The 23,583-nt window shown below is 41.4% G+C and overlaps 1 protein-coding gene across 1 annotated transcript; it reads left to right on the top strand.

Annotated features, from left to right (window-relative positions):
• Positions 1-5,566: 5,566 nt before the first annotated feature.
• On the top strand, positions 5,567-18,032 carry LOC131240477 (pantoate--beta-alanine ligase). The gene is made up of 4 exons (XM_058238734.1): positions 5,567-6,510; positions 8,200-8,313; positions 15,623-15,754; positions 17,640-18,032. The coding sequence occupies exons 1-4, from the start codon at positions 5,674-5,676 to the stop codon at positions 17,754-17,756; spliced, it is 1,200 nt and encodes a 399-aa protein (XP_058094717.1). The 5' UTR covers positions 5,567-5,673; the 3' UTR covers positions 17,757-18,032.
• The last annotated feature ends 5,551 nt before the right edge of the window (positions 18,033-23,583 follow it).

Genomic DNA, 23,583 nt, shown 5'->3' with positions numbered 1-23,583 from the left:
CAGAATGACTATTAAAAACTTTTTGTGAGCCACAAAAGTTTTGGATCAAGCTGATTTTTGTATTTGCCCTTCCTCCAGGTCTTCTTGACATTATCAAGAGGTTGGATGGAAGATAAACATTATGAAAACCTTACTATGAGCCTTTGGAATTTTTAACATCGGGTGCTACCCGAGTAACGTTAGGGTGGGTGATTCCCTAAGAGTGGGGCCTGCCTTGATGTATGCTTTGTATAACGAAGTTGTCCATCAAATTTTATTTTTTTTTAAGGTCATTTTAGGGCATGGTCTTAAAAATAAAGCAGATCCAAATCTCAAGCTAACCACACCACACATAAGTGGTGATTGAACACCCACCATTAAAAACTTTCTAAGCCCCACCGTAATGTTTATTTACCATCCAAACTATTGATAAGGTCACGTAGACCTCAATGGAAAAGGAAAACACAAATATCAGCTTGATCAAAAACTTTTGTAGCCCTAGATAAGTTTTTAATGGTTAATCATCACTATTGCTTGTGACTTGGTCCACCTAGGATTTAGATCTCTTTAATATTTGGGCTCATTCCGTAAAATGATTTGGGAAAACAGATGTACAGAGTTGATATATGACACATACACTAAGGTGGCCCTACAGTCATGGAAACTCCTAATATGGTGTTACTACCTATTTTGATCTCCGAACAAAAGGCTTACATGTGATCTATGTGGGCCATCCAAAAACTAGTTGGGAGAGAGATATAAACCCTTGATTTTTATGCAGTTTATGGAAATAATCATACAAATTAATTCCAATCATTAGATGTCACACCGAACTTTAGGCATGGCCCAAAAATTAGGCCAGTGTTTACATTGTTTCAATCGTGTGTTCAAAGTAAATTATGTATATGCTGATATTAGGGCCAGATGCATAAAATGGACACTTTATGGATGAGTTGGTTAACTGTGATATATTTTCCTTACGTCCGGCCACCCCATTCATTTGTTTTGACAACTCATTTTAGTGCATGATACCAAAAATGAAGCAGATATAAATCTCAAGCGGACCATACCGCTGGAAAAAGTTGTGATTGACTCCCCACCATTAAAAACTTCACTGGGCCACTGAAAAAAGTTGTGACTGATTCCCACCATTAAAAACTTCATGGGGCCACAGGAGTTTTTATTTGCTATCCAACCTGTTTATAAGGTTACAAAGACTTGGATGAAGAGGCTACAAAATATCATTTTGATTCAAAACTTTTGTGGTCTGGGATACTTTTAATAGTCAATTACCAATGTTTTTTGCATGATGGTCCACCTAAGGTTTTGATCTATTTCATTTTTGAGATCATACTCTTAAATCAGTTTTCCAAATGGATAAATGGAGTGTATGCCAGGCACATACATCACGGTGGGCCTTATGGTCAGGGATCCCTCCCAACTGCAACGGATTGCATCCTGAGTAACTCAGTACCCTAAGTCGTACTGAGTAAACTCTGTGGGGCCTATCTTCATTCATAAATTTTATCCAACCCGTTCATCCATTTTACCAGATAATTTTAGAGCTTTAGCCCAAAAATAAAGCCTATAAAAAGATCAAGTGGACCACACCAACAAAAACAGCGTGAATTGAACTTCTACTGTTGAAAAGTTATCGGGGCCATAAGTTTTGAATCAAGCTGATATTTGTTTTTTCTTCCCTTCATCATCTCTTATGAACAGATTGGATGAAAAATAAATATCATTGTGTGCATTAGAAATGTTTCAATAGTGGAAATCAATACTTCCACTGTTTCATGTGGTATGTTCAAGTCGTGTGTGGATATAATTCAAGTTTGGTCTCAACGCCTAACATGACCTTTAAAAATGGATGGATGGCGTGGATAAACCAAATGCATTCAAGGTGGGCCCAACAGAGTTTACTCAGTACGGTGAGAGCCTACTAAGTAACTCAATACACAATCCGAGGGGAACCAGCGAAGTAGAGGTGGGCATGTTGGACCCGATCCGGTGGATCCGACCCGACCCGACCAGACTCGGTACCGTTCCGAACAGAACCGACGGCCTAGATCGGCCCTGATCGAGTCTGTCCATCCAGATCCGATCATTTTTTAGGTCGGATTCGGATAGTGGTGTATCCGGACAGAACCGATCCGAAACCCGGACCGAAATGGTCCGACCCGACCCGACCCGGGATGTAAATATCCCTCTATTTTACAAAATATCCCCATATCTTTTGTTTTTCGTTTAGCGCCGAAAAAACCCGCCCAATATGTACTTGAGCCCCCAACTCCATCTCTCTCTATCTCTTTTATCTCTGTTTATCCCTCTCTCTCCCTTTCTGTTGAAGAAGAAAGCAAGAAAAAAACTAGTTAAATATCTTGAGGTAGATCAAATAACTTTTTTCCTGCCGTTGAGTTTCGGAGATTTTCTGGTAGATAGCTGTGTACTTAAGAGAGAAAGAGAAAGGCCGATGCAGCGGACATTGATCGAAGAAGGTCGGTTGTTTACAGGCGGCGTGACAGTCAGGCCAAAGACAGAAGCGGAGTGTTTACAGGCGGCGTGAAGGTCATGCCCAGAGACAAAAGCGGACTGTCTTATTAAATTGTGGGTTTAATCACGAGGTATGTGTTATATCCAAACCGTCCATCCATTTGGCAAAATCTTATTAAGGCTTGAGACAAAAATATGATAGATTAACTATTAAGTGGACCACACTACGGGAGGCAGTAGGGGATTGAACAGAGTGGACAGAGTGGATATAATGCAGGAATGTCACTGGAGCCCACTAAGTTTACTCAGTACGCTTGCTATACTAACTACGCAATCCGCTTCCCTTCATACGAAGCTTCTTCAGGAAGCTTTCGCCGTGAAATATCTTATCCCATTGGGTAAACTACATGGGACCGTTTTAAATTTTTTTTTTGGTTTATCCACTCCATCTATCAGTTTTTTCAGATCATTTAAGGAGTTGATTCTAAATTTTAAATATATCTAGTAATCATTCGGATCTGTTCGAATTAGATAACTCAAATCCGATATCAGATCTGATCGAGTTCGAGTGAGGCTATGCAAATTTCGATTAGGGTCGGGTTGGACCGAATCCGATCCGACTCGGTCCGATGCCCAGCCCTACATAAAATGAGAGAAGCCACGCTCGCCTAAACTGTGGAGACACGTTGGGTGGATTTCTAGGGTTCACCCGAGCGGATGACTGCTTTATTACAACGTGTCATTGAGATGTCTGTGACAAATCCAATTCGTCCATCTGTTTTGATAGACGCAATTGAACAGAACTCTAAAAAGTCAGACGGATCTAAAACTCATCTAGACCACACTAAATGAAAGAGTGAGGATTGAACACAGAAGATTTATATAAGGATGATTTTTGTTCCTACAGTTTTTATGAGTGGTAATAATTGTATGAACGGTTTGGATGGCATATAAACGGTGGAAGTAGCTGTTCCCACCGTTTTGTTGGTGGAGCCCACCTGAAATTTGTAACTGATTTTTACTGTCCTGTTGTGGTCATTCAAAACTGATGGACGGAGTGGATTTGTCAGGGACATCTCTGTGCACTACGCACAGGACGGGACGCGGATTGCGTCCTATAGAGAGTCTCCAGCTGGGAACCGGCAGAGCTTTGAGCGGCCACCGTGATGTATGGGTCTTATCCACACCGTTCATCCATTTTTTTCGTATCATTCCAGTAAACAATATCAAAAATGAGGCAAATACAAGGAAAAGGTGGACCACACAATGGGTATTAAACTCTTACCATTGAAAACTTCTTAGAGGCCACCAGAAGTTTTGGATCGCTCTGATATTTGTGTTTTTCTCTTCATCCAGGTCATGTAACTTTATAAATGGGTTGGATGGAAAATAAACATCACGGTGGACCCTATAAAAGCTTTAACGGTGAGAATCATTATCACCACCGCTTCCTGTGGTGTGGCGCAATTGAGTGTTGGATCTGTCTCAGTTTTGGTATAATTTATTGAAATGATAAGGAAAAATGGATGGACGGTCCGGATAAAACCCATACATCACGGTGGCCACTCAAAGCTCCACAATCCGCGTTGCACCGGAAGTTGCTGCGCTGGGATATCAGGTGGGCCAACATGATGTTGAGGAGAAATCGACACTGTCCATCTGTTTTATGAAATCATTTTAGAACGTGGGACAAAAAAAGAGGCAGATCTAAAACTCAAGTGGACCATATGAGAGGAAAATTTGGGGAAATAACTTACTACCATTGAAACCTTTGTGAGATTGACCTTGATGTTTATATCCCATCCAAATCGTTTATAAGGTCGTTCCCACTGAGATGAAGTGCAATCCTAGAAAATTTAGGCTCATCGGTGGTCACTAAATCCACACTCTTTCTTATTTTGTGGCACCTCTAGATTTGGATACACTCCATTTTTCGTCACATATCCTAAGATGATCTCGAAAAATAGATGGACGGGTGGATTTCTCCCAAAAATAACGGTGTGCCCCACCTACCATGACAGCGCAGGAACTTCCTGGAAAGCCTTTCGCTCGCAGGGAACCCGCGTACGTCCACTCCCCTCTCAAACGGATTGGCTACTCCCCCTGCCACCGGCCCGGTGGTTGGTGTTCAGTGCTCTGTGGGGCCCACCATGATGTATGTGTTTCATCCATTCTGTTAATCCATTTTTAAAGATCATTTTATGGTTTCATTCCAAAAAGGAGAGGAATATAAATCTCAGGTGGACCACACCACAGGAAAAAATAGTGATTGGATATTCACCATTAAATTCCTCCTAATGCCTAGTGTAATGTTTATTTGACATACAATATGTTGATTAGGTTATACAGCCCTAGATTAAGGGAAAAAACAAAGATCAGCTTCATCCAAAACTTTTATGGCCCTCAAAAAGTTTTTAATGGTCAACGTTCATTCAACACTTTTTCCTGTAATGTGGTCCAATTGAGAGTTGGATATAACTCATTTTTGGTATCATACCATAAAATGGTATATAAAAATATATGGACAGCATGGATGAAACACATACATCATGGTGGGGGCCACAGAGCACCGACACCAGCCGGGAGAGCTTTGTCGGTGCTCTGTGGCCCCCACCATGATGTATGTGTTTCATCCATTCTGTTCATCTATTTTTAGAGATCATTTTATGGTTTTATTCTGAATTTAATATGGATATAAATCTCAGGTGGACCACACCACAGGCAAACAATGGTGATTGGATATCCACCATTAAAATCCTCCTACGGCCCACTGTACTGTTTATTTTACATCCAATATTCTGACTAGATCATACAGACCGAAAAAACAAATATTAGCTTGGTCCAAAACTTTTTTGGCCCCCAAAAATTTCTTAATGGTCGACGTTCATTCAACACTGTTTCCTGTCACGTGGTCCACTTGATATTTTGATATACCTATTATTTCGTCTCATATCATAAAATGATCTATAAAAATATATGGACGGAATGGATGAAACACATACATCATAGTCGGGCCCACAGAGCACCGACCATCAGCCATTGGCTGGTGGCAGGAGGAGCAGCCAATCCGCGTCCATCCCACGCGCCCTCGTCTTCCAACCTTCAACCCACGGTTTCATCTTTCAACCTTCAACGCACGTCTCTCTCTCTCTCTCTCTCTCTCTCTCTCTCATCCCCAGCTCTCATCTTTCCGTTTTTTTCATGGCAAAAGAACCAGAGATCATCAGAGACAAGGACCTGATGAGGTCATGGTCGAGGACCAAACGATCCCAGGGCAAAACACTAGCCCTAGTCCCCACCATGGGCTACCTCCACCAAGGCCATTTATCTCTTATACAAGAGGCCCAAAATCTGGCCAATATCACCGTTGTCTCAATCTATGTCAACCCAGGCCAGTTCTCTCCATCAGAAGATCTTGCAACCTACCCATCTGATTTCCATGGAGATATTCAAAAGCTTAGGGAAGCTGGGGTTGATGCTGTTTTCCACCCCCAAAACCTATATGACTATGGATGTGGGGGTCAGACTGCAAGTGGGTCGTTTGGGAATTCGGGTGTTGTTGATGGGGAAGAGAGAAAGGTGGGTTCTTTTGAAACAGCTGAGGAAAACCCAAGTGGATCTTTTGGGAATTCGGGCTTTGTTGATGGTGAAGAGAGAAAGGTGGGTTCTTTTGAAACTTCTGAGGAAAACCCAAGTGAGTCTTTTGGAAATTTGGGTTTTGTTGATGGAGGTGAGAGGAAGGTAGGCCCTTCTGGAAGAGATGGGGAAGATTCAAGTGGGAATTTTGGGAATTTGGATGCTGATGATAGGAAAGATAGGAAGGTGGTGTCTTGTGTGGAGGAGAAAGGAGGTGCGAGATCGGGGCATGAGACCTGGATCAGGGTTGAAAGATTGGAGAGGGGGTTGTGTGGGAAGAGCAGGCCTGTTTTTTTTAGAGGGGTGGCAACTGTTGTAGCCAAGCTGTTCAATATAGTCGAGCCTGATGTTGCTGTTTTTGGGAAGAAGGATTATCAGCAATGGCGCCTGATTCGACGGATGGTAATTCTGATTTTGCACATTTTGAGCTATTCTTCATTGCCTTTCTCTAATTATCCTGTCTTATGAAGGTAGAATACTGTTGGATTAGATTGAAATTTGGACAAGGTTGTGCATAAGAACAATGTTTGAGTAGTTTTGGATTTGAGTAACAATTAGAGTACTTTTTATTTCAAAGAAGGACTGGATTCATTGGCATATCACCTTTCATAGAACTATAAGATAGAGGAGGTCTCAAGTCCATCTAGGGCTGCCCCCACCATGGGGATCACATTGTGCGAAAACTAGTCCCATCCATTCATCAGATTGACCACACCATAAAACAATGTTTAGCTGCCAATAAATTACACAACACAAGTCTTTATTCATCGAGTGACCACACTTGTATTTTGTAATTTATCAACAGCTAGACATTGTTTTTATTGTGTGGCCCAATTGATGAATAGATGGGGCTGATTTGTGCACAAGGTGATACTCATGGTAGCGCCAAACTATTGGATGGGTTGGGTATTGGACACCATAACAGATTGAAAGTTATCTGATGGTGGATGGTAACTTATGGTCCAAGATTCAAACTCAAGACCTTCTCAAAACAGAGCCTGTGAGGATAAAAGATATATCCTTAAATTTGTTTTATGGAGGTTATGCCATTGGAATGGTATTTTTATTTTTTTTTATTTTTTTTATTTTTTTTTTGTGCCTAGTTGATGTAGCTTTCTGAAAAGATGTGCTCCCCACAAACTGACCTTTATAATCCAATTTTGCAGTTTTTCTGAGTTAAGTTTTGCTCAATTTCAGATTCACAGAAAGATATCCTTAATGCATTGTATCTTTTACTGCAAAAATAAAAGAAATTGTATGGGAAAGTAACTCCAAATTGCTATCTATTTCCATTGCTAGATCTGCCTATGAATTCAGTAAAGCACCCCTGAACTTGGAACTAAGAAAGAAAGATGATCATTTGCTTGCATTGGAGATTCTCTGAGGCTTTTAGACTGCTTACATTTGTTTTCATCTCACCTTTGGGGCGTGCTTCAGTGGGTATTGGTAATGGTACCACCATAAGCTTACAATGATACTGGGCAGATGTGGGACCCGCATGATGTCTTCACAGCATCCCACCTGTCTCTCAGATGGACCTGAGAAAACCTGTATGAACCAAAACTCAGCCTAATCCAAAGCTAGGTGAGCCACAGCAAAGGAATGAGCTGGGAGGGAAAGCCCAGCCTTGAATTTCACAAAGGCCTACCTGAGTCACAAAACTGCCTGAAGATGAAGGGTCTGAACGGCCTTGTTATATATACACAACACGGTGAGCCCCCCAACGCTAAGCAATGGTTGCGTTCCCTCTCAATACGTTCCTTGTGCTGTGGTTCATCAGAATTTTGGATCAGCTGATTTTTGGGCTAAGGGGTTTTATGAAGTGAGGTGTCTTATGGACAGGTTGGAATTTGTGGGAAATCACTGGGTCCCACATCTACTGGGTACCACTGGTGTTTGCCCCTTCACCTTTTCCAATTAGCATAGGTCTTGACTCAAATCTCATTGTTTCATGTGCCTGTGAAGCTTTTGGCATTCATGCTTTTATTTGGAGGCTTCTTCTACTTAAGAACGTTAATGCTACTGTGTTTCAAGTTGGAATTGTTTCCCAGTTTTAATTCATATTACTGATCGGCTGATAGCTATTTTCAGGTCCGTGATCTTGATTTTGGCATAAACGTGATTGGTTCAGAAATAGTGCGTGAAACCGATGGCCTTGCCATGAGCTCACGCAATGTACACCTCTTACCTGAAGAGCGGGAAAAGGTTTGTCCATGACTTCCCATATTCTCTCTTTACATTCTTTCACTCCGCATGTAGATAAGTGATTGTGTTCCTATAGTTGTGAACTGAGACAACTTGTCATATCAATGACAGTGCCTATGCCTGTCGTATCAATGACAGTGCTTATGCCTGTTTGCATTTGGTACTTACTGAGCCTGTGATCAAAGATTTTGAAGATTTGGGACGGAAATTAAGGGGTTTGGAGTGTGTGGGTTCTGTCCTTTGGAGCTTTTCTAATAAAATATTTTCATCAATCATAAAAGAACAAGGATTTTGAGGAGCAGACACAATTTGAACTTCATGTCAGCATATAATGTCCTAACTGCCATGGCCATGTACGCTGCGGACGCACCGTTTTCATTATAAGATTGATTTCGCTTCATTGCCGTAATTTGGAAAGTTTACTGACGCAGGGATGAACGTGATGAGGATAACTACTCCGAATCCACGGAGCTTCTCTGGACTCCTCATAGAGACTTCTCAAATCCACGAGGAAAGAAAGCAGAAAATAGAAATAAATTCTAATAAATTCGAAATTGATTAATTAATGAATAAAAACGAGTTCACAACCCTTTAAATAGGGGTACCAAGCAATGGGAAAGAAATTAGAATCAAACTACAATTCAAACTCTTAGAATCCGCGACTTACTATAAATAGTAAACTTACTATTTATAGACGGTCGTGATGTCTACTAGTGCGCAAGGTTTTCGGCCAAAAATAGTAAGTGTCCTATTTGGCTTCACCAAACCATTCTCCTAATTATTCTAAGCTCTTTTCACGTTGGGCACAACTCCTAAAGCCCGACGGATGAAGAGTTATAATCAAACTAAAACTTACTATTTATAGTAAAAACGAAATTAAAACAGGGAAATGACTATTGATCCAGGGGTTTTTCGCAATTCCGGGCTGCGCAACCCGGCGTAGCTGGGTTGGTTGGCTTCAGTAGCTCGTTCTACCCCAAAATCATATATTTTACGTCAGATAACTCATTCCGGATTGCAAGATACGCCCGATTTAAGGTTCGATGGTCTAGATCACTTCTGTCGTCGACCAGGCCTTTTCTGATCCATCTTGGCCATGTAACTGTCCGCGACCCGCTCTACATCAGTCTCCTCCACTTCAAAAGAACTCGTCCACGAGTTCTCGTCATGCTCTGGTTCATGATACGCGGTCAGGTCCGCGACATTGAAAGTCTGTGAGATTGTCATGTCATCTGGAAGATCAACAATATAAGCGTTGTCATTGATCTTTCGGATGATTGGGACGGGTCCAATCTTCTTATTTTTCAACTTGTTGTACGTCCCGGTCGGAAATCTCTCTTTGCGCAGATGGACCATAACGCGGCCACCGACTTCGAATATTTTTTGTCGCCGATGCTTGTCCGCTTGTTCTTTGTACTTCTCATTCGAGGCATGTAGCTTGGTCTGCACTTCTGCATGGATGTCCATAATCTTGTCTGCCATATGTTCTGCTGCAATGCCCGTGCCTGGGTGCTTGGGTAGAGGGACCAAGTTAAGTGTGTGGCGAGGCACTCGTCCGTAGATAATATGGAACGGTGATCTCCCTGTCGAGCGGTTCACCATGTTATTGAATGCAAACTCTACTTGAGACAAGGACAAATCCCACTGCTTCGGTTTTTCTCCTGAAATACAGCGAAGGAGGTTTCCCAATGTGCGATTCACAACTTCGGTCTGCCCATCAGTCTGTGGGTGGTAAGCACTTTTGAATTGAAGTCGTGTATCAAATCGATTGCATAAAGTCCGCCAAAAGTAGCTAATGAACTTCGTGTCACGATCGGAAGTAATGGTCTTGGGGACCCTGTGTAGCCGAACGACCTCCCTGAAAAATAAATTTACCACGTGTGTTGCATCGAGGGTATTCTTGCATGGGATAAAGTGCGCCATCTTTGAGAAACGATCTACCACTACGAACATCGAATCCATGCCGTGTTGTGTTCGTGGGAGACCAAGCACGAAGTCCATTAATAAATCCTCCCAAGGACCATCAGGCACAGGTAACGAGGTGTAGAGGCCCGTATTCTGAGATTGCCCTTTAGAGGTCTGACAAACATGACAACGTTGTACGGCTTTTTCCACATCGCGTACTAACTGCGACCAGTAATACCGCTCTTCCACAAGAGCTCGCGTCTTGTCTCGCCCCAGGTTTCCACCAAGGCCACCTCTATGTAGCTCCTGAATAATCAGCTCCCTCAGAGAACTTTGGGGGATGCACAATCGATTCCCTTTGAAGAGAAAATCGTCCTGTATATGAAGGTCACTGGGGTGACCTTCTTGACACTTCATCCAAGAATCTTTGAAGTCCTTATCCTCGGCGTACAGCTCCTTGAGATAGTCGAAGCCGACTACCTCGTTGCTCATTGTAACTAGTAGTGATGCACGATGGCTAAGTGCATCAGCCACCTTGTTCTACTGCCCTGACTTGTGCTTCAGAACGAACGTGAATTCCTGTAAAAACGCAACCCATCTAGCATGCACACGATTCACGTTAATCTGACTATTAATAAACTTTAATGCTTGATCGTCGGTATACAAAACAAACTCTCTTTGAATCGGATAATGCCGCCAATGTCGCAGTGCCTGAACAACTGCGTACAACTCAAGCTCATAAGTCGACCACTTCTTTTGGGCTTCGCTAAGCTTCTCGCTGTAGAAGGCTACCGGCCTGCCTTCCTGTGATAATACTCCTCTAATTCGACGTATGAAGTGTCACACTCAACCTCAAACAATTTGTCGAAATTAGGAAGCACCAAGACCGGTGTTGTAGACAAACGATGCTTGATCTTATAAAAGCTCTTATCAGCTTTATCAGTCCACTGAAACGGTCCTTTTTTCATGCAATATGTTATAGGCGCGACTATGGTGCTAAAATCTCGCACAAATCGACGATAGAAAGTCGCCAACCCGTGAAAATTCCTCACCTCATGAATGTTTGTCGGGATCGGTCATTCCCTAATAGCTCGCACTTTTTCGTCGTCCACACAAATGCCTGTGGACGTTATAACAAATCCTAGAAACAATAAGCTGTCAGTTAAAAAACTACACTTCTTCAAATTGAGGTACAACTTGTTAAGTTGTAGGACCTGTAGCACCTGCCTGAGATGTTTCCTGTGCTCCGCCTCATCCTAGCTATATATCAATATGTCATCAAAATATACTACCACAAATCGGCCAGTGAACGGTTTTAGAACTTGATTCATGAAACGCATAAAAGTACTTGGTGCGTTCGATAGGCTGAAGGGCATGACCAGCCACTCATACAACCCTTCCTTGGTCTTGAATGCCGTTTTCCACTCATCACCGGGTGAAATACAAATCTGATGGTACCCGCTCCTTAGATCTAGTTTAGAGAACACCTTAGCCCCTTCTAACATATCGAGCATGTCGTCCAACCGTGGTATTGGGAACCGATATTTGATGGTAATTTTGTTGATTGCTCGGCTGACGACACACATGCACCAGCTTCCATCTTTTTTTGGCGTTAATAATGCTGGTACGGCACATGGGCTCATGTTCTCTCTCAAGAGACCCTTATGGATCAATTCCTCCACTTGCCGATGAAGTATCTCACACTTCTTCGGACTCATCCGATAATGAGGGCGATTGGGCAGGCTAGCCCCAAGGACGAGGTCTATGTGATATTGGATATCCCTCATGGGGGGCAATCCATCAGGTAAATCCTCAGGCCAGACCTCTTTGAATTTGTTTAGTAACAGTCTTAAACTTGGAGGGATGTTTGAGGGCTCCTCTTCCTCGCCCTTCACTACTACGGCGTATACCTCGCCAGTTTCCTTAGATTCCGCCATGAAATCCCGAATGGTCAAGAGGAAACTCCCCTCCACTTGAGAGGCTTCAGGGTGGTTCTCTGGTGCCATAGGGGCAATGATTATTTTTCGACTATCCTTGACGAATACGTAGACATTATCTCGTCCCCGATGGGTCGCATCACGATCCGACTGCCAGGGTCGACCGAGAAACATATGACAAGCTTCCATATCGACCACGTCACAAAGTATTTGATCCTTATAATTTTTGCCAATTGAAAACGAGATAGTGCATTGTTCAGTTACTTTGGTCTCATTCACCTTTTTTATCCAGTCAATTGAGTATGGGGAAGGATGTTTCATCGTTGGTAGCCGCAACTTGTCCACCATTACTTTCGAGACGATGTTTTCACTACTACCACTGTCTATGATCACATCACAGACCTTTCCGTTGACGGTGCACCGAGTACGAAATATATTGTGTCGCTATGGATGTAATTCTTTTCGTGGGGTATACAGTAATCGCCTCACAACTAGAAATTCGCCACGATCCTCGCCCGTCACTTCATCGCCACCTATTATTTCTTTAGTGGTTTGTTCATGTTCATCAAAGCGATGGTCTTCTTCTGCGGCCTCATCTTCAGTGCTCCCTTCGTTTATAGTCAAGTGCACTGCGGGACGTTGAGGACAAGTGTTTGATAAGTGGCCTGGTTGGCCACAGCGGTAACAATTGTTCGACCTTGGCCGAGTATAAGGATTTGGAATCCTACTCGGACCTGCTGTTGTGGGTACTGCACGTTGAGGTCTGGATGAGCCGCTCCATGTTTCATGGTTTGCGGTTGTAAGAAGTTGAGGTACTGGATCTTTTCCTCGTGGCAGCACTGGATCCTGCGTGGGACCCGTCATGGGAGGTCGATTTGAAGGATATGGACGAGCAGAAGCTCTTGCAAGTTGTGTTTCTGCCCTACCCGCCAATTGAACTGCTTCATCCACGGTTCCAACTGGGTACATCTGAACTCGATCCTAAATTATCGGTCGCAACCCACCTATAAATCGTGCCACCTTCTGTGACTCAGATTCTGACAGATCGTTTCGTGTAGCCAACCGTTGGAATTCTTCAGTGTAATCTGTGACGGTTCGATTTTCTTGTCGGCAATTTTGATATTGCTGGAATAATATCTGTTCATAATCACTGAGGAGAAATCGTGATCAAAGAAGACGTTTCATCCGTGGCCATGATGAAATGGGCGCCTTGTTCTGATGGGCTCGTGAGAGTTGTAATTGTTCCCACCATATAGAAGCACCAAATTTTAATTTAAACGCTACTAATTTTACCCTTTTATGATCTAGCACGTCCATATAATCAAAATATCTCTCTACTTCGGCTAGCCAATCGAGAAAATCTTTTATACGTAATAAACCGTTAAAACTAGGAAGTTCAGCCTTACCTCGATAGTCTCTTTCAGCACGATCTAGATGATCACCTCCATGGATTGGTCATCGGGTAAAACCCTCATTAAGGTCCTCGTCACTAGAACTTGAATCATCTGGTGTAGCCCTACGGTTTGCCACTGGTGGTGCTATACGAAAATTGGGGTTGTGTCGTACAACAACCATGGGTAGTGGAGCCACCATGGGTGGTGGAGCACCGCTTAGGGCTCGAGGCGGAAGTAGCGCATCCGTAAGATGGTCGAGAGTTGCCTGCAGCCCTTGCATGGTCAACTGACTCTCCCGGTGGAAAGCTTCCATTCTTTCCGAAAGATAACGAATCCCTGTATCATCATCCACAGGATTTTGATTCATACCTTCGTTGTTTGCCATCGGCCCGAGGGGAATCCTCGCTCTGATACCAACTGACGCAAGGATGAACGTGATGAGGATAACTACTCCGAATCCACGGAGCTTCTCTGGACTCCACACAGAGACTTCTCGAATCCACGAGGAAAGAAAGCAGAAAATAGAAATAAATTCTAATAAATTCGAAATTGATTAATTAATGAATAAAAACGAGTTCACAACCCTTTAAATAGGGGTACCAAGCATTGGGAAAGAAATTAGAATCAAACTACAATTCAAACTCTTAGAATCCGCGACTTACTATAAATAGTAAACTTACTATTTATAGACGGTCGTGATGTCTACTAGTGCGCAAGGTTTTCGGCCAAAAATAGTAAGTGTCCTATTTGGCTTCACCAAACCATTCTCCTAATTATTCTAAGCTCTTTTCACGTTGGGCGCAACTCCTAAAGCCCGACGGATGAAGAGTTATAATCAAACTAAAACTTACTATTTATAATAAAACGAAATTAAAACAGGGAAACGACCATCGATCCAGGGGTTTTTCGCAATTCCGGGCTGCGCAACCCGGCGTAGCTGGGTTGGTTGGCTTCAGTAGCTCCTTCTACCCCAAAATCATATATTTTACGTCAGATAACTCATTCCGGATTGCAAGATATGCCCGATTTAAGGTTCGATGGTCTGGATCACTTCTGTCGTCGACCGGGCCTTTTCTGATCCATCTTGGCCATGTAACTGTCCGCGACCCGCTCTACATCATTTTCAAACCAGTTGCATAATGTGCATACAAATAACATTTACATAAATGTATATGGAAGGGTGGTGCTTGTACAACCTGTCAAATCAAGCTCCAGCTGTTAGAGGATGGCATATCAATGTATATGAAGGGACTTTAACACTCCCCCACACGTGCAAGTGCGGAGGCATATTTGCTGCTTACAGGATTCAAACACTTGACCTTCCGCTCTAATACCATGTCAAACAACCAGTTGCTCTAAAAGCTTGAGCCGTTAGAGGAAGGTGTATCAATGTATATGAAAGGACTTTAACACAACCCATTCACACCATGTGGCATGTCCCACCATAGATCATCCATGGTTCAAAAGTCACTCTTAATTGGATAATCCCATCTATCCAAGTGGTGAACTGAAAAATGATTGTTATAGCAAAACTTATCTTATGCCATCCATTTTGCAGGGCATTGATAAGACACATGAATTATATACATACATACATTTTAGATATATGTATATATAGTTGAAGGGCAACAGGAAGAACTAAACAATGGATGAGAAGGTGTCATCCAAGATACAAGAGGAAGACAGTCCCCACAAATCCCAATAAAATACCCATTAACAGCAACAAAAGACTTCCCACACGAGCCCAATCTATAACCATATGCTTGGCTTTGATGAAAATGATGTCTGGATGGCAAGAAATATCCCAGAAAATCCAATTGTTTCACTCATGCCAAACCTCCCAACAGTGGAGCCATCTGGATGAATGATTTAGAATCTAGACCAATGACCAGATCATCTGAAAGTCCAATACAGCACATTGTGAAACGAGTTGAATATGAGCATTCTCAATGTTATTTATTCACTCTAGTTATTGGAAATTTATCTTAAGTTCTGTAAAAAGTCTTATGGCCAACCCTTGAATCTAGAGCTAGTATGTATCTGTCGTAAATTGGGTTTTTGCATGTTGTGTAGGCGTTATCCATCAACAAGTCGCTGTCTAAAGCTAAATTTGCAGCACAAAATGGGCATACTTCTTGCAGGGAATTGAGAAATTCGGTCATCCAAGCAATAGTTGCAGCTGGCGGTAAAATTGATTATGCTGAGGTAAGGTTCTGTAATGCATCTTGTTTTCCTCTATAGTTGTCGTTTGAATGTCTAGAAAGTAGCCCCAATAGAAATGGAGTCCATAAGTACGGGAAAATTCTTGTGTTTGGGCCCTGGTAAATACTTGGAATTGGTTGCATGTTGGAATCCATTTCTACCAAAAGAGACATTTTGAATTTCAAGCTAGCTTGCTAATTCTAAGGTAATGAATAGTATTGAATACCTTGCCAACGGTCATATTTTGGAATTCTCTCCCAGCACCCAAACACTGTTTCTGGATTCCACTACATTCCCAGTACCCAAAGATGACAAACAGAATCTCTTTCTTGGGGATTTTGTTTTCTGGAAACAAATTCTTTGGGCCCTTTTAAATTCCTCACTTTTAAATTTTAAAAAATAATAATAATAATTTTAAAAAAAAAAAAAATTTTAAAATCCTCACATCCAAACAATCCCTTGCAAATTTTCTTACCTGATGACTCCAACACAAAAGAAACTACTACTAGTTCCTACGAGTTTTACTGTGGAGCAAAATTCAATGCATAGATGTCTAACTAACACATGCATATAATAATAAAAACAAGCCTAAATAAAGAAAGGGGCACACTCCAGTGGCATCGGCCTAATGTGTGGCTAATGTAGTGGGGCATGGAGAAAGAGAAGATACCACGTCTGCTCCTCAAGAATAGCCTTTGAACCCATAAGGAAAGAGAAAATCTCTAAAAACAAGGAATACATTTGATATTATCGAATGAAGTACTGATTACAACGTATTTGATATGCTTATGCAAAGAAACCCTAGACCCAAATTTGACTCGGGACACTTTCCCAAAATAATAAAAATTACTACAAAGTGTAAAAAGAAGTCTAATCCTACCAAAATTCGTAGAGTTTTGCAAAGCCATTTTGGGGCCAAATAACCTTAGGTAGTTGGCTAGGGCGTGGAGCTCATCGATAGCTTTCCAGCGGTATATTGTATGCGCAAAACGGATAATCAGACACAAAGTTATGGCCGTCAAAAGCTATAGTGCATGTTTAGGCTGTTCTCCCCCTCCAATTGAGGCCCCTCTGGCCTGAATTTGTGCGATTCTAGCCCTCCATTGACTTGTCCTTTGCCCATCCTACATCAAGGCCTAGTGATTGTCGTGATTCAAGACAGCAGGTGTAGAGTAATCATCAACTCGTTGATTGTAATCAACCTATGTAATAGACTATTAGATGGTGCTTGATTGTAATCAACCCATGTAATAGTATATTACGTTGTGCCTGTGAGAGTTTTATGCTCTCATTGTCAGTCCCCTCCCCAGACAAAGGAGTTTGCATCAAGTTGGCAGCTAACATCAAACTTACACCATAACTTCCAACATGAATCTGAATGAAAAGGTATTCATGTAGCTGACCCTAGTTGGGATAAGGCCTAGATGATGATGAGGTATAGAAGAATGATCGTCCAGATTCAAGATAGTATGTATGGTGACCATCTACCAGAATGGCTAGTAGACATGGAGAAATGTGCTTAGGAAAACACTAGACTAATCCATAAATGAACTTTTTGTCCAAGGCATTTGAGATCTTCCCCACAACCGGAGCCCACCTGATGAATGGCTTGAATCTCTTACCCACATGCCACACTGGTACATGTGGAGAAAGTATCTCCATGCCTTGTGCTGCAGACCTTAGCTGACCTCTTCTCTAGACATGTGGAAAATGCATTCTTCCATGCTTTACACACAACCATCGTTTACATTCCATGAGCTTATTTATCTTGTTATCAAATGCTCCATTTCTTTTTTATTTTTGGCTTTTTCTTTTTTAAATTTCTATATTGTTGCAGACCAAAAAATAAGAAATAAAGAAATGAATTCCATTTTCATGGTATATGCAGATCGTGGATCAGGAAAGCCTGGAAGCAGTGGAAGAGATAAGAAGCCCAGTCGTGTTTTGTGTAGCCGCTTGTTTTGGAAAGGTTAGGCTGATTGACAATATGGAAATCTATATATAAAAAAGAGTTCTTACAACACAAGAGCACAAGACAAACAGCATGATTTCATGGGACAAAGCAATCCGGCCTACTGACTGTTTGATGGTAGCTTTTGTGGAGAAAGGTGAATTATTTAATTCATTGTTTTTCCATATCGGATTTTGAAGTACTTTTCTTTTGCCCACTTTTCAATTAACTACAGCTGGAAAATCAGCTGAAAATATCAATAATGTGGATGTTCTGCTTTAAACCTGTATTTGAAATTAACTAATTATCAAGATTAGCAAGAAATCTCAATTTGTGTGAAATTCATATCCTTAGATTTACAAGCATTGGCCTTCGAACCTTGGCTTTCTTACTTGAAATCCATTAAGAGTCAACTGCCTTCCCATAATCCTGGCTGTGGTGGACTGTTCATATGGCGAGCCCCACTATGGACAGATTATGATACACCATACATGCAGCACTGGCCTTTGATTTGTGGCCTTCAAATGGACAGTGACGATTCAAAGGCTGTCTATTAGCAAAACAGTGCTATTTTGTAGGTGCCAGCAGGCCAGGTCAGGATCAACCGAGACTGACCCGATTAAAAATCTATCCAGCCTGAATTTAATGATGCATGATAATCATGCCCATGCACAGACTGGCCCAGCCAAACAAATGGACCACTGAGCTTCACCTAAGCCTGGCTAGATGATTCAGCTGGTATTAGAATTTCCAAAAATAATGAAATTGGGCTCCTTTATGCTGCATTGGAAGGAGAGGAGGTCTTCTGCACCTACGAAGTAATGTATTTTTTTTATCTTTTGAAAATTATATCAACGGTACAATTTCTAAGGGTCTGTTTGGTAAGATGCCTGAAGATGAGGTGTCATATCATTTCTTCATTAGTGATTATGTAATAGAGATCATATTTCTAAGGGGCAAGAATTAAAAAACGGTCTCGATAACCAACAACCATGATCTCTAGTATATAATTATGATTGACTAAAATGAGATGAACTCATTTTAAGACATCTATCAAACAAACCCTAAAGATTGTCTGTTATTTTTGCCATAGAATGAGCCAAACACAGGGTAAAGGATAACATACGGGCAAATTATTCTAGTGGTTCTGATTGCACCTAACCTAAACAGAGTCCAAATCAAGAGAAACTTGGGTGATCTGGTGATCTGGAAGATTTATGGTTCATAATTACTAATTGTACACATGGCCACACTTAACGGAACTGTCCACATTGTGGACCCCACTTTAGGTGGGCCATAAACTGACAGTAACTGATGCTCTAACTGATTGGTGCACGTATGATTGATGGTTGACGCGAAAGATAGTCTGCAGTTTAAGGGCTTGTTTGGCCTGTTTATTCTAATTCAATAAGAGCTGAGCTACTCTAATAAGCTTCTTTTGTTCTAGCTCTTGTTTAGAATAAGCACTTTTGATAAAATTATTTTTTTCAAAACCCAAAAAACCCCTTATTTGAATAAATGCGATGGGTAAAATGTTCAAATAAGAGCTTTTTGTAGAGGTAGTTGATGTCATTTTAAAATATTACAAAAATTCTATTATAAGAGCAATCCATATGGCTATGGCTGTTTTGGTGGATCTTGCTGGAGATAGACCGAACCCCAAATGGCAAAAGAATCGATGGCTACAATCTTCATGTTTTAAGACATTTGGGCAATTCATTATGTTGGATATTATATATGAATAAATGCGATGGGTAAAATGTTCAAATAAGAGCTTTTTATAAGGGTAGTTGATATCATTTTAAAATATTACAAAAACTCTATTATAAGAGCAATCCATATGGCTATGGCTGTTTTGGTGGATCTTGCTGGAGATAGACCGAACCCTAAATGGTAAAAGAATCGATGGCTACAATCTTCATGTTTTAAGACATTTGGGTAATTCATTATGTTGGATATTAGATGTGGATCGTCTATCATGTCGAGCCCACCTTTGATGTGTACCATCTATCATGTCGAGCCCACCTTTGATGTGTACCATCTATCATGTGAGCCAAACCTTCAAAGTGAGTTGTCCATCATGCAAGGCCCATCTTGGATGTAAACCATTCATCATTAGGGGCCCATCTTGATGTAGATCATCCATCAAGTGGGGCCACCATCAATTCTAATTGTCCTTTATGTGAGGCCTTGCAATGTCCACCACCCATCACGCGTAGTCCACATTTGATGTGTTCATCGTGTGAGCCCTACCTTCAAAGTGGATTGCCCATCATGTGGGGCCCACTTTTGATATACACCATCCATCATGTGGGCGGACCTTCTATATGGATCATCTATCATATGGCCAACTTTGGATATGGGCACCTTCTATATGGATCATCTATTATATGGGCAACTTTGGATATGGGTCATCCATCATGCAAGACTAAAGGTGTACATGAGTCGAACTGAGTCGAGCTTGGCACAGCTCAACTCGGCTCGGCCACTAGCTGACCCCAGTTCGATCAGCTCCTCGGGCCAGTTCAAGCCAAGATCGAGCCGAGTTCACTTGTGTAGCATTTTCACAAACACATGAACTGCACCTTGAAATTCTCATTGTATGTAAAACAACATCAACGGTTTTACAGGTATTTCATCAAACACCTTTTAAGCAATATCAAAATTAAGAAAAAATAGCATTTGTTTTATATACATACCTTCCTTGCCACTAGCCGACACTTCGTTGAGTCATTTCATCAAACACTTGGTGAGCAACATTAATATCAAAGTAACCGAGTCACCGAACTGGTTTGATCCAAGTTCGATTCGAGTTGGGGTTCGATTCGAGTCGAGTCAAGATCGGGCAAGTTCGAACTCAGTTCGAAATTTTTTTGAGCTAAAAAAATCAGTTCGACTCGACTCAAACTCAGTTTCGAATTGAGCTTTTTCAAGTCGAGCGAGCTAACTCGATTCATGTACAACCCTGTGCGAGACCTTGGATGCGGACCGTCCATTAGATTGGGCCCACTTGATGTGGATTCTCCATCATGAGGGGCCACACTTTAATGTGGTCCATCCATCATGTGAAGCCCACTTCATCCATTATGTCAGCCCACCTTGATGTGGACCATTCATTGTGTGGGGCCCCATCTTCAATGTGGACCATTTATTATGTGGGCCACCTTCAATGTCCATCATCCATCATGGTGGGCCTCACTTTTTAAATGTGAATTGTGCATTATGTGGGCCTGCTTGATGTGGACCATTCATCATGTGGGTCCCACTTGATTGGATAGTCCATGTGGGGCTACATCTTGATGTGGATCATCTATCAATGCATGACCCACCTTTGATGTCCACCATCCATTATGTAGGTCCCACCTTTAATGTCCTCCATCCATCATTATGTAGGTCCCGCCTTTGTCCGTCCATCATGCGGGGCCCAACCTTTAATATGGTTGTTCATCATGTGGGCCAACTTTTAATGCCAATCTTCTATCATGTGGTCTCACATTCAATGTCCATCATCCATCATGTGTATCTTGCCTTTGATGACCATCCATTAGGTGGGGCCCGCTTGATGTGGATTGTCCATCATGTGAGGGCCACACTTTGATGTGGGTCATTCATTATGTGAGGCCCACCTTTGATGTGATTGTGCATCATGTGGGCCCACCTTGATGCCGAGCATTCATCATGTGGGGCCTCACCTTCAATATGGGTCATTCATCATGTGGGCCTGCCTTAAAGAGATTGTGAAGAGGAGAAGATGGCTAGTTAAGAATTACTTAAAAATTCTAAGACAGACTTGTCTAAAATTTTGACATAAATGTCTACTGACTTAAGCCAAATAAACTCTTAAAAAATAAGTAAACTCCCCTTATTTTTTTAAAGAGCTTTTTAGTGAGTTTCTAAAAAAATGAGTGGTAAAATTAGAGTTAGACCAAACATTCTATTTTGAAAATAAGAGCTTATGTATTTAGAATCAGCAAATAAGCTCTTATTAGGAGAGATGCCAAACAGCCCCTAAAAGTCCACTGGCAAAGTTAGGATCTTCTTAGTTTTCCGATTTCAGGATTACAACATGTCTATGGTGCTTGTCACGATTTGTATGGCTGGATTGAGTATAATTTATAATGAATGTGATTATGGGCCATCACACCGCCAAATTATCAAATAACTCTCATAAAAACAAACTGTGCATTTTTAGATTTTAAACTTCATTGTTAGGCCGTAAAGGTTTTGAGTATCATCATCTCCTTATTTAGACCGGAAGTAATATGAAATCAGTAAATTTTTCTTTATGACTTGAGATTGAAGTAATGTGAAAGTATTGTCGCTACAATTTTACTCGTGATTTCTGGAAACGGGTACCTGTTTTCTTACACTTTTATTATAACAAATTGAAGGAATTGTATCCTGGGCATCCCCAAATGTACAGTTAGCAAACACAAAGGAGCTGTTCTCATTGAGTTCTTTTATCCAAACTGTTGATCTGGTAGGACCCAACTTAGGTTGGGAAATTTTGAGGGATCTTCCCAACATCTATATCCTAACCCATCCATACTTTGGCCTGTTCTTCCTCACGGTGTCACATCGAAGGTTTGGGATCCACAGATCCGGGACAGGTTCTTCTGCATGGTTTCTCATCCAGATGGACCAAACCAACTCTCAGAGCTACCGCCCTCCAAATGTCCAGGAAAAACCAAAATAAATGTCTTTGGCAATTTTGGCTGAATCAGTGCTTCTACCTGTTCTTTTCTTTTCTTTCTTTAAAAAAATAAAATAAAATTCAAAAGAAACATGAAATGTGAAAACGTGAGCTGAAATAATCCCAACTTGGTTAATTTGGTTTTCGGCCGTTGAATTTGATTTACGAACCTTCGTAGGTAGAAACATTTTGGCAGAAAGCTTTGCTCAAATCGTCATATCCAAGTGGCCAATTTCCTCCTCAGCTTCCTGACTTTCAAAGGTATTCTAAGTTGAGAAAGTATCTACTAGGATGCCAACATCTGAATCAGTCATCTGTACCACTCAAATCTGTCCAAGTTTTCACACGTATCCGTAGTGTTATTGCAGGAGCCCTGCTTCCACGGTTGATGGACCAAGCCCCAACATTATCTACGACTGGAAGCTTCCAGCCATCCAATTTTGACTTTCGTTCAGTCAAACCATTTATCCATTTATTTTCTTGAATAAATACTTGCATACCATCGATGGAAGGGTTAAATTGTCCCATCCATCCAAGAGACATTTGGACCACTATCCATCCAATGTGGGGCCCGTTAAATTGGTGAGGCCTCGTACAAGTGGGCCAAGGAAAATGACCGTTTCATCAATGGATTGGGGTTACGTTAAATCCGGCCAGTTACTGCAACTGGGAGAGAAGTCGCCTGGAAGCAAGAAGTTTGTAATTATCTTGTTTGGTTAGGAGTGCAGTTGCCGGTCAAAATGTCACAAGGTACTGGTCCTTTGTCAAATGATGTGACCTGTCTCTTGTAAGCTTTGAAAGAAATAGTACTGTGGAAATGAAAATCAATTTCCACACTTTTTTTCTCCTCTCAAACAGGTGAAAAGTATATATCCACAGAGATCATTTTCTTTTCCAAAGTTGTCATCCTTCCCGACCCTTCTGCGTGTTGGATTGAGAATACTATGGAAACGTATCTAGTAATCTGTTGTTTATGATAAATAAATAAAGACAAGAAAAGAAAGAAGAGAAACCATGAAACTTGATTTCCATTCCCAATGTTTTAATTTTTTTTATTTTTTATTTTAGCGTGGATATCAATGTCTACCAAAAACGATATTAATTACTATTTCCAAGGTTACAAGAAACAGCTCTCAGCCTTTGACCATTAGCCTGTTACATTTCCATGCTACAAATCAAACAATAAAA

The sequence above is a fragment of the Magnolia sinica genome, chromosome 3, assembly GCF_029962835.1.
Source record: "Magnolia sinica isolate HGM2019 chromosome 3, MsV1, whole genome shotgun sequence".
Lineage (NCBI taxonomy): Eukaryota > Viridiplantae > Streptophyta > Magnoliopsida > Magnoliales > Magnoliaceae > Magnolia > Magnolia sinica.
This window is presented reverse-complemented; position numbering and strand designations above follow the sequence as displayed.

Coding starts and splice junctions, on each gene's coding strand:
- LOC131240477 (XM_058238734.1), top strand. CDS start 5,674: ATGGCAAAAGAACCAGAGATCATCAGAGACAAGGACCTGATGAGGTCA. Junction 8,314..15,622: donor TACCTGAAGAGCGGGAAAAG/GTTTGTCCATGA, acceptor CATGTTGTGTAG/GCGTTATCCATCAACAAGTC. Junction 15,755..17,639: donor GTAAAATTGATTATGCTGAG/GTAAGGTTCTGT, acceptor TGGTATATGCAG/ATCGTGGATCAGGAAAGCCT.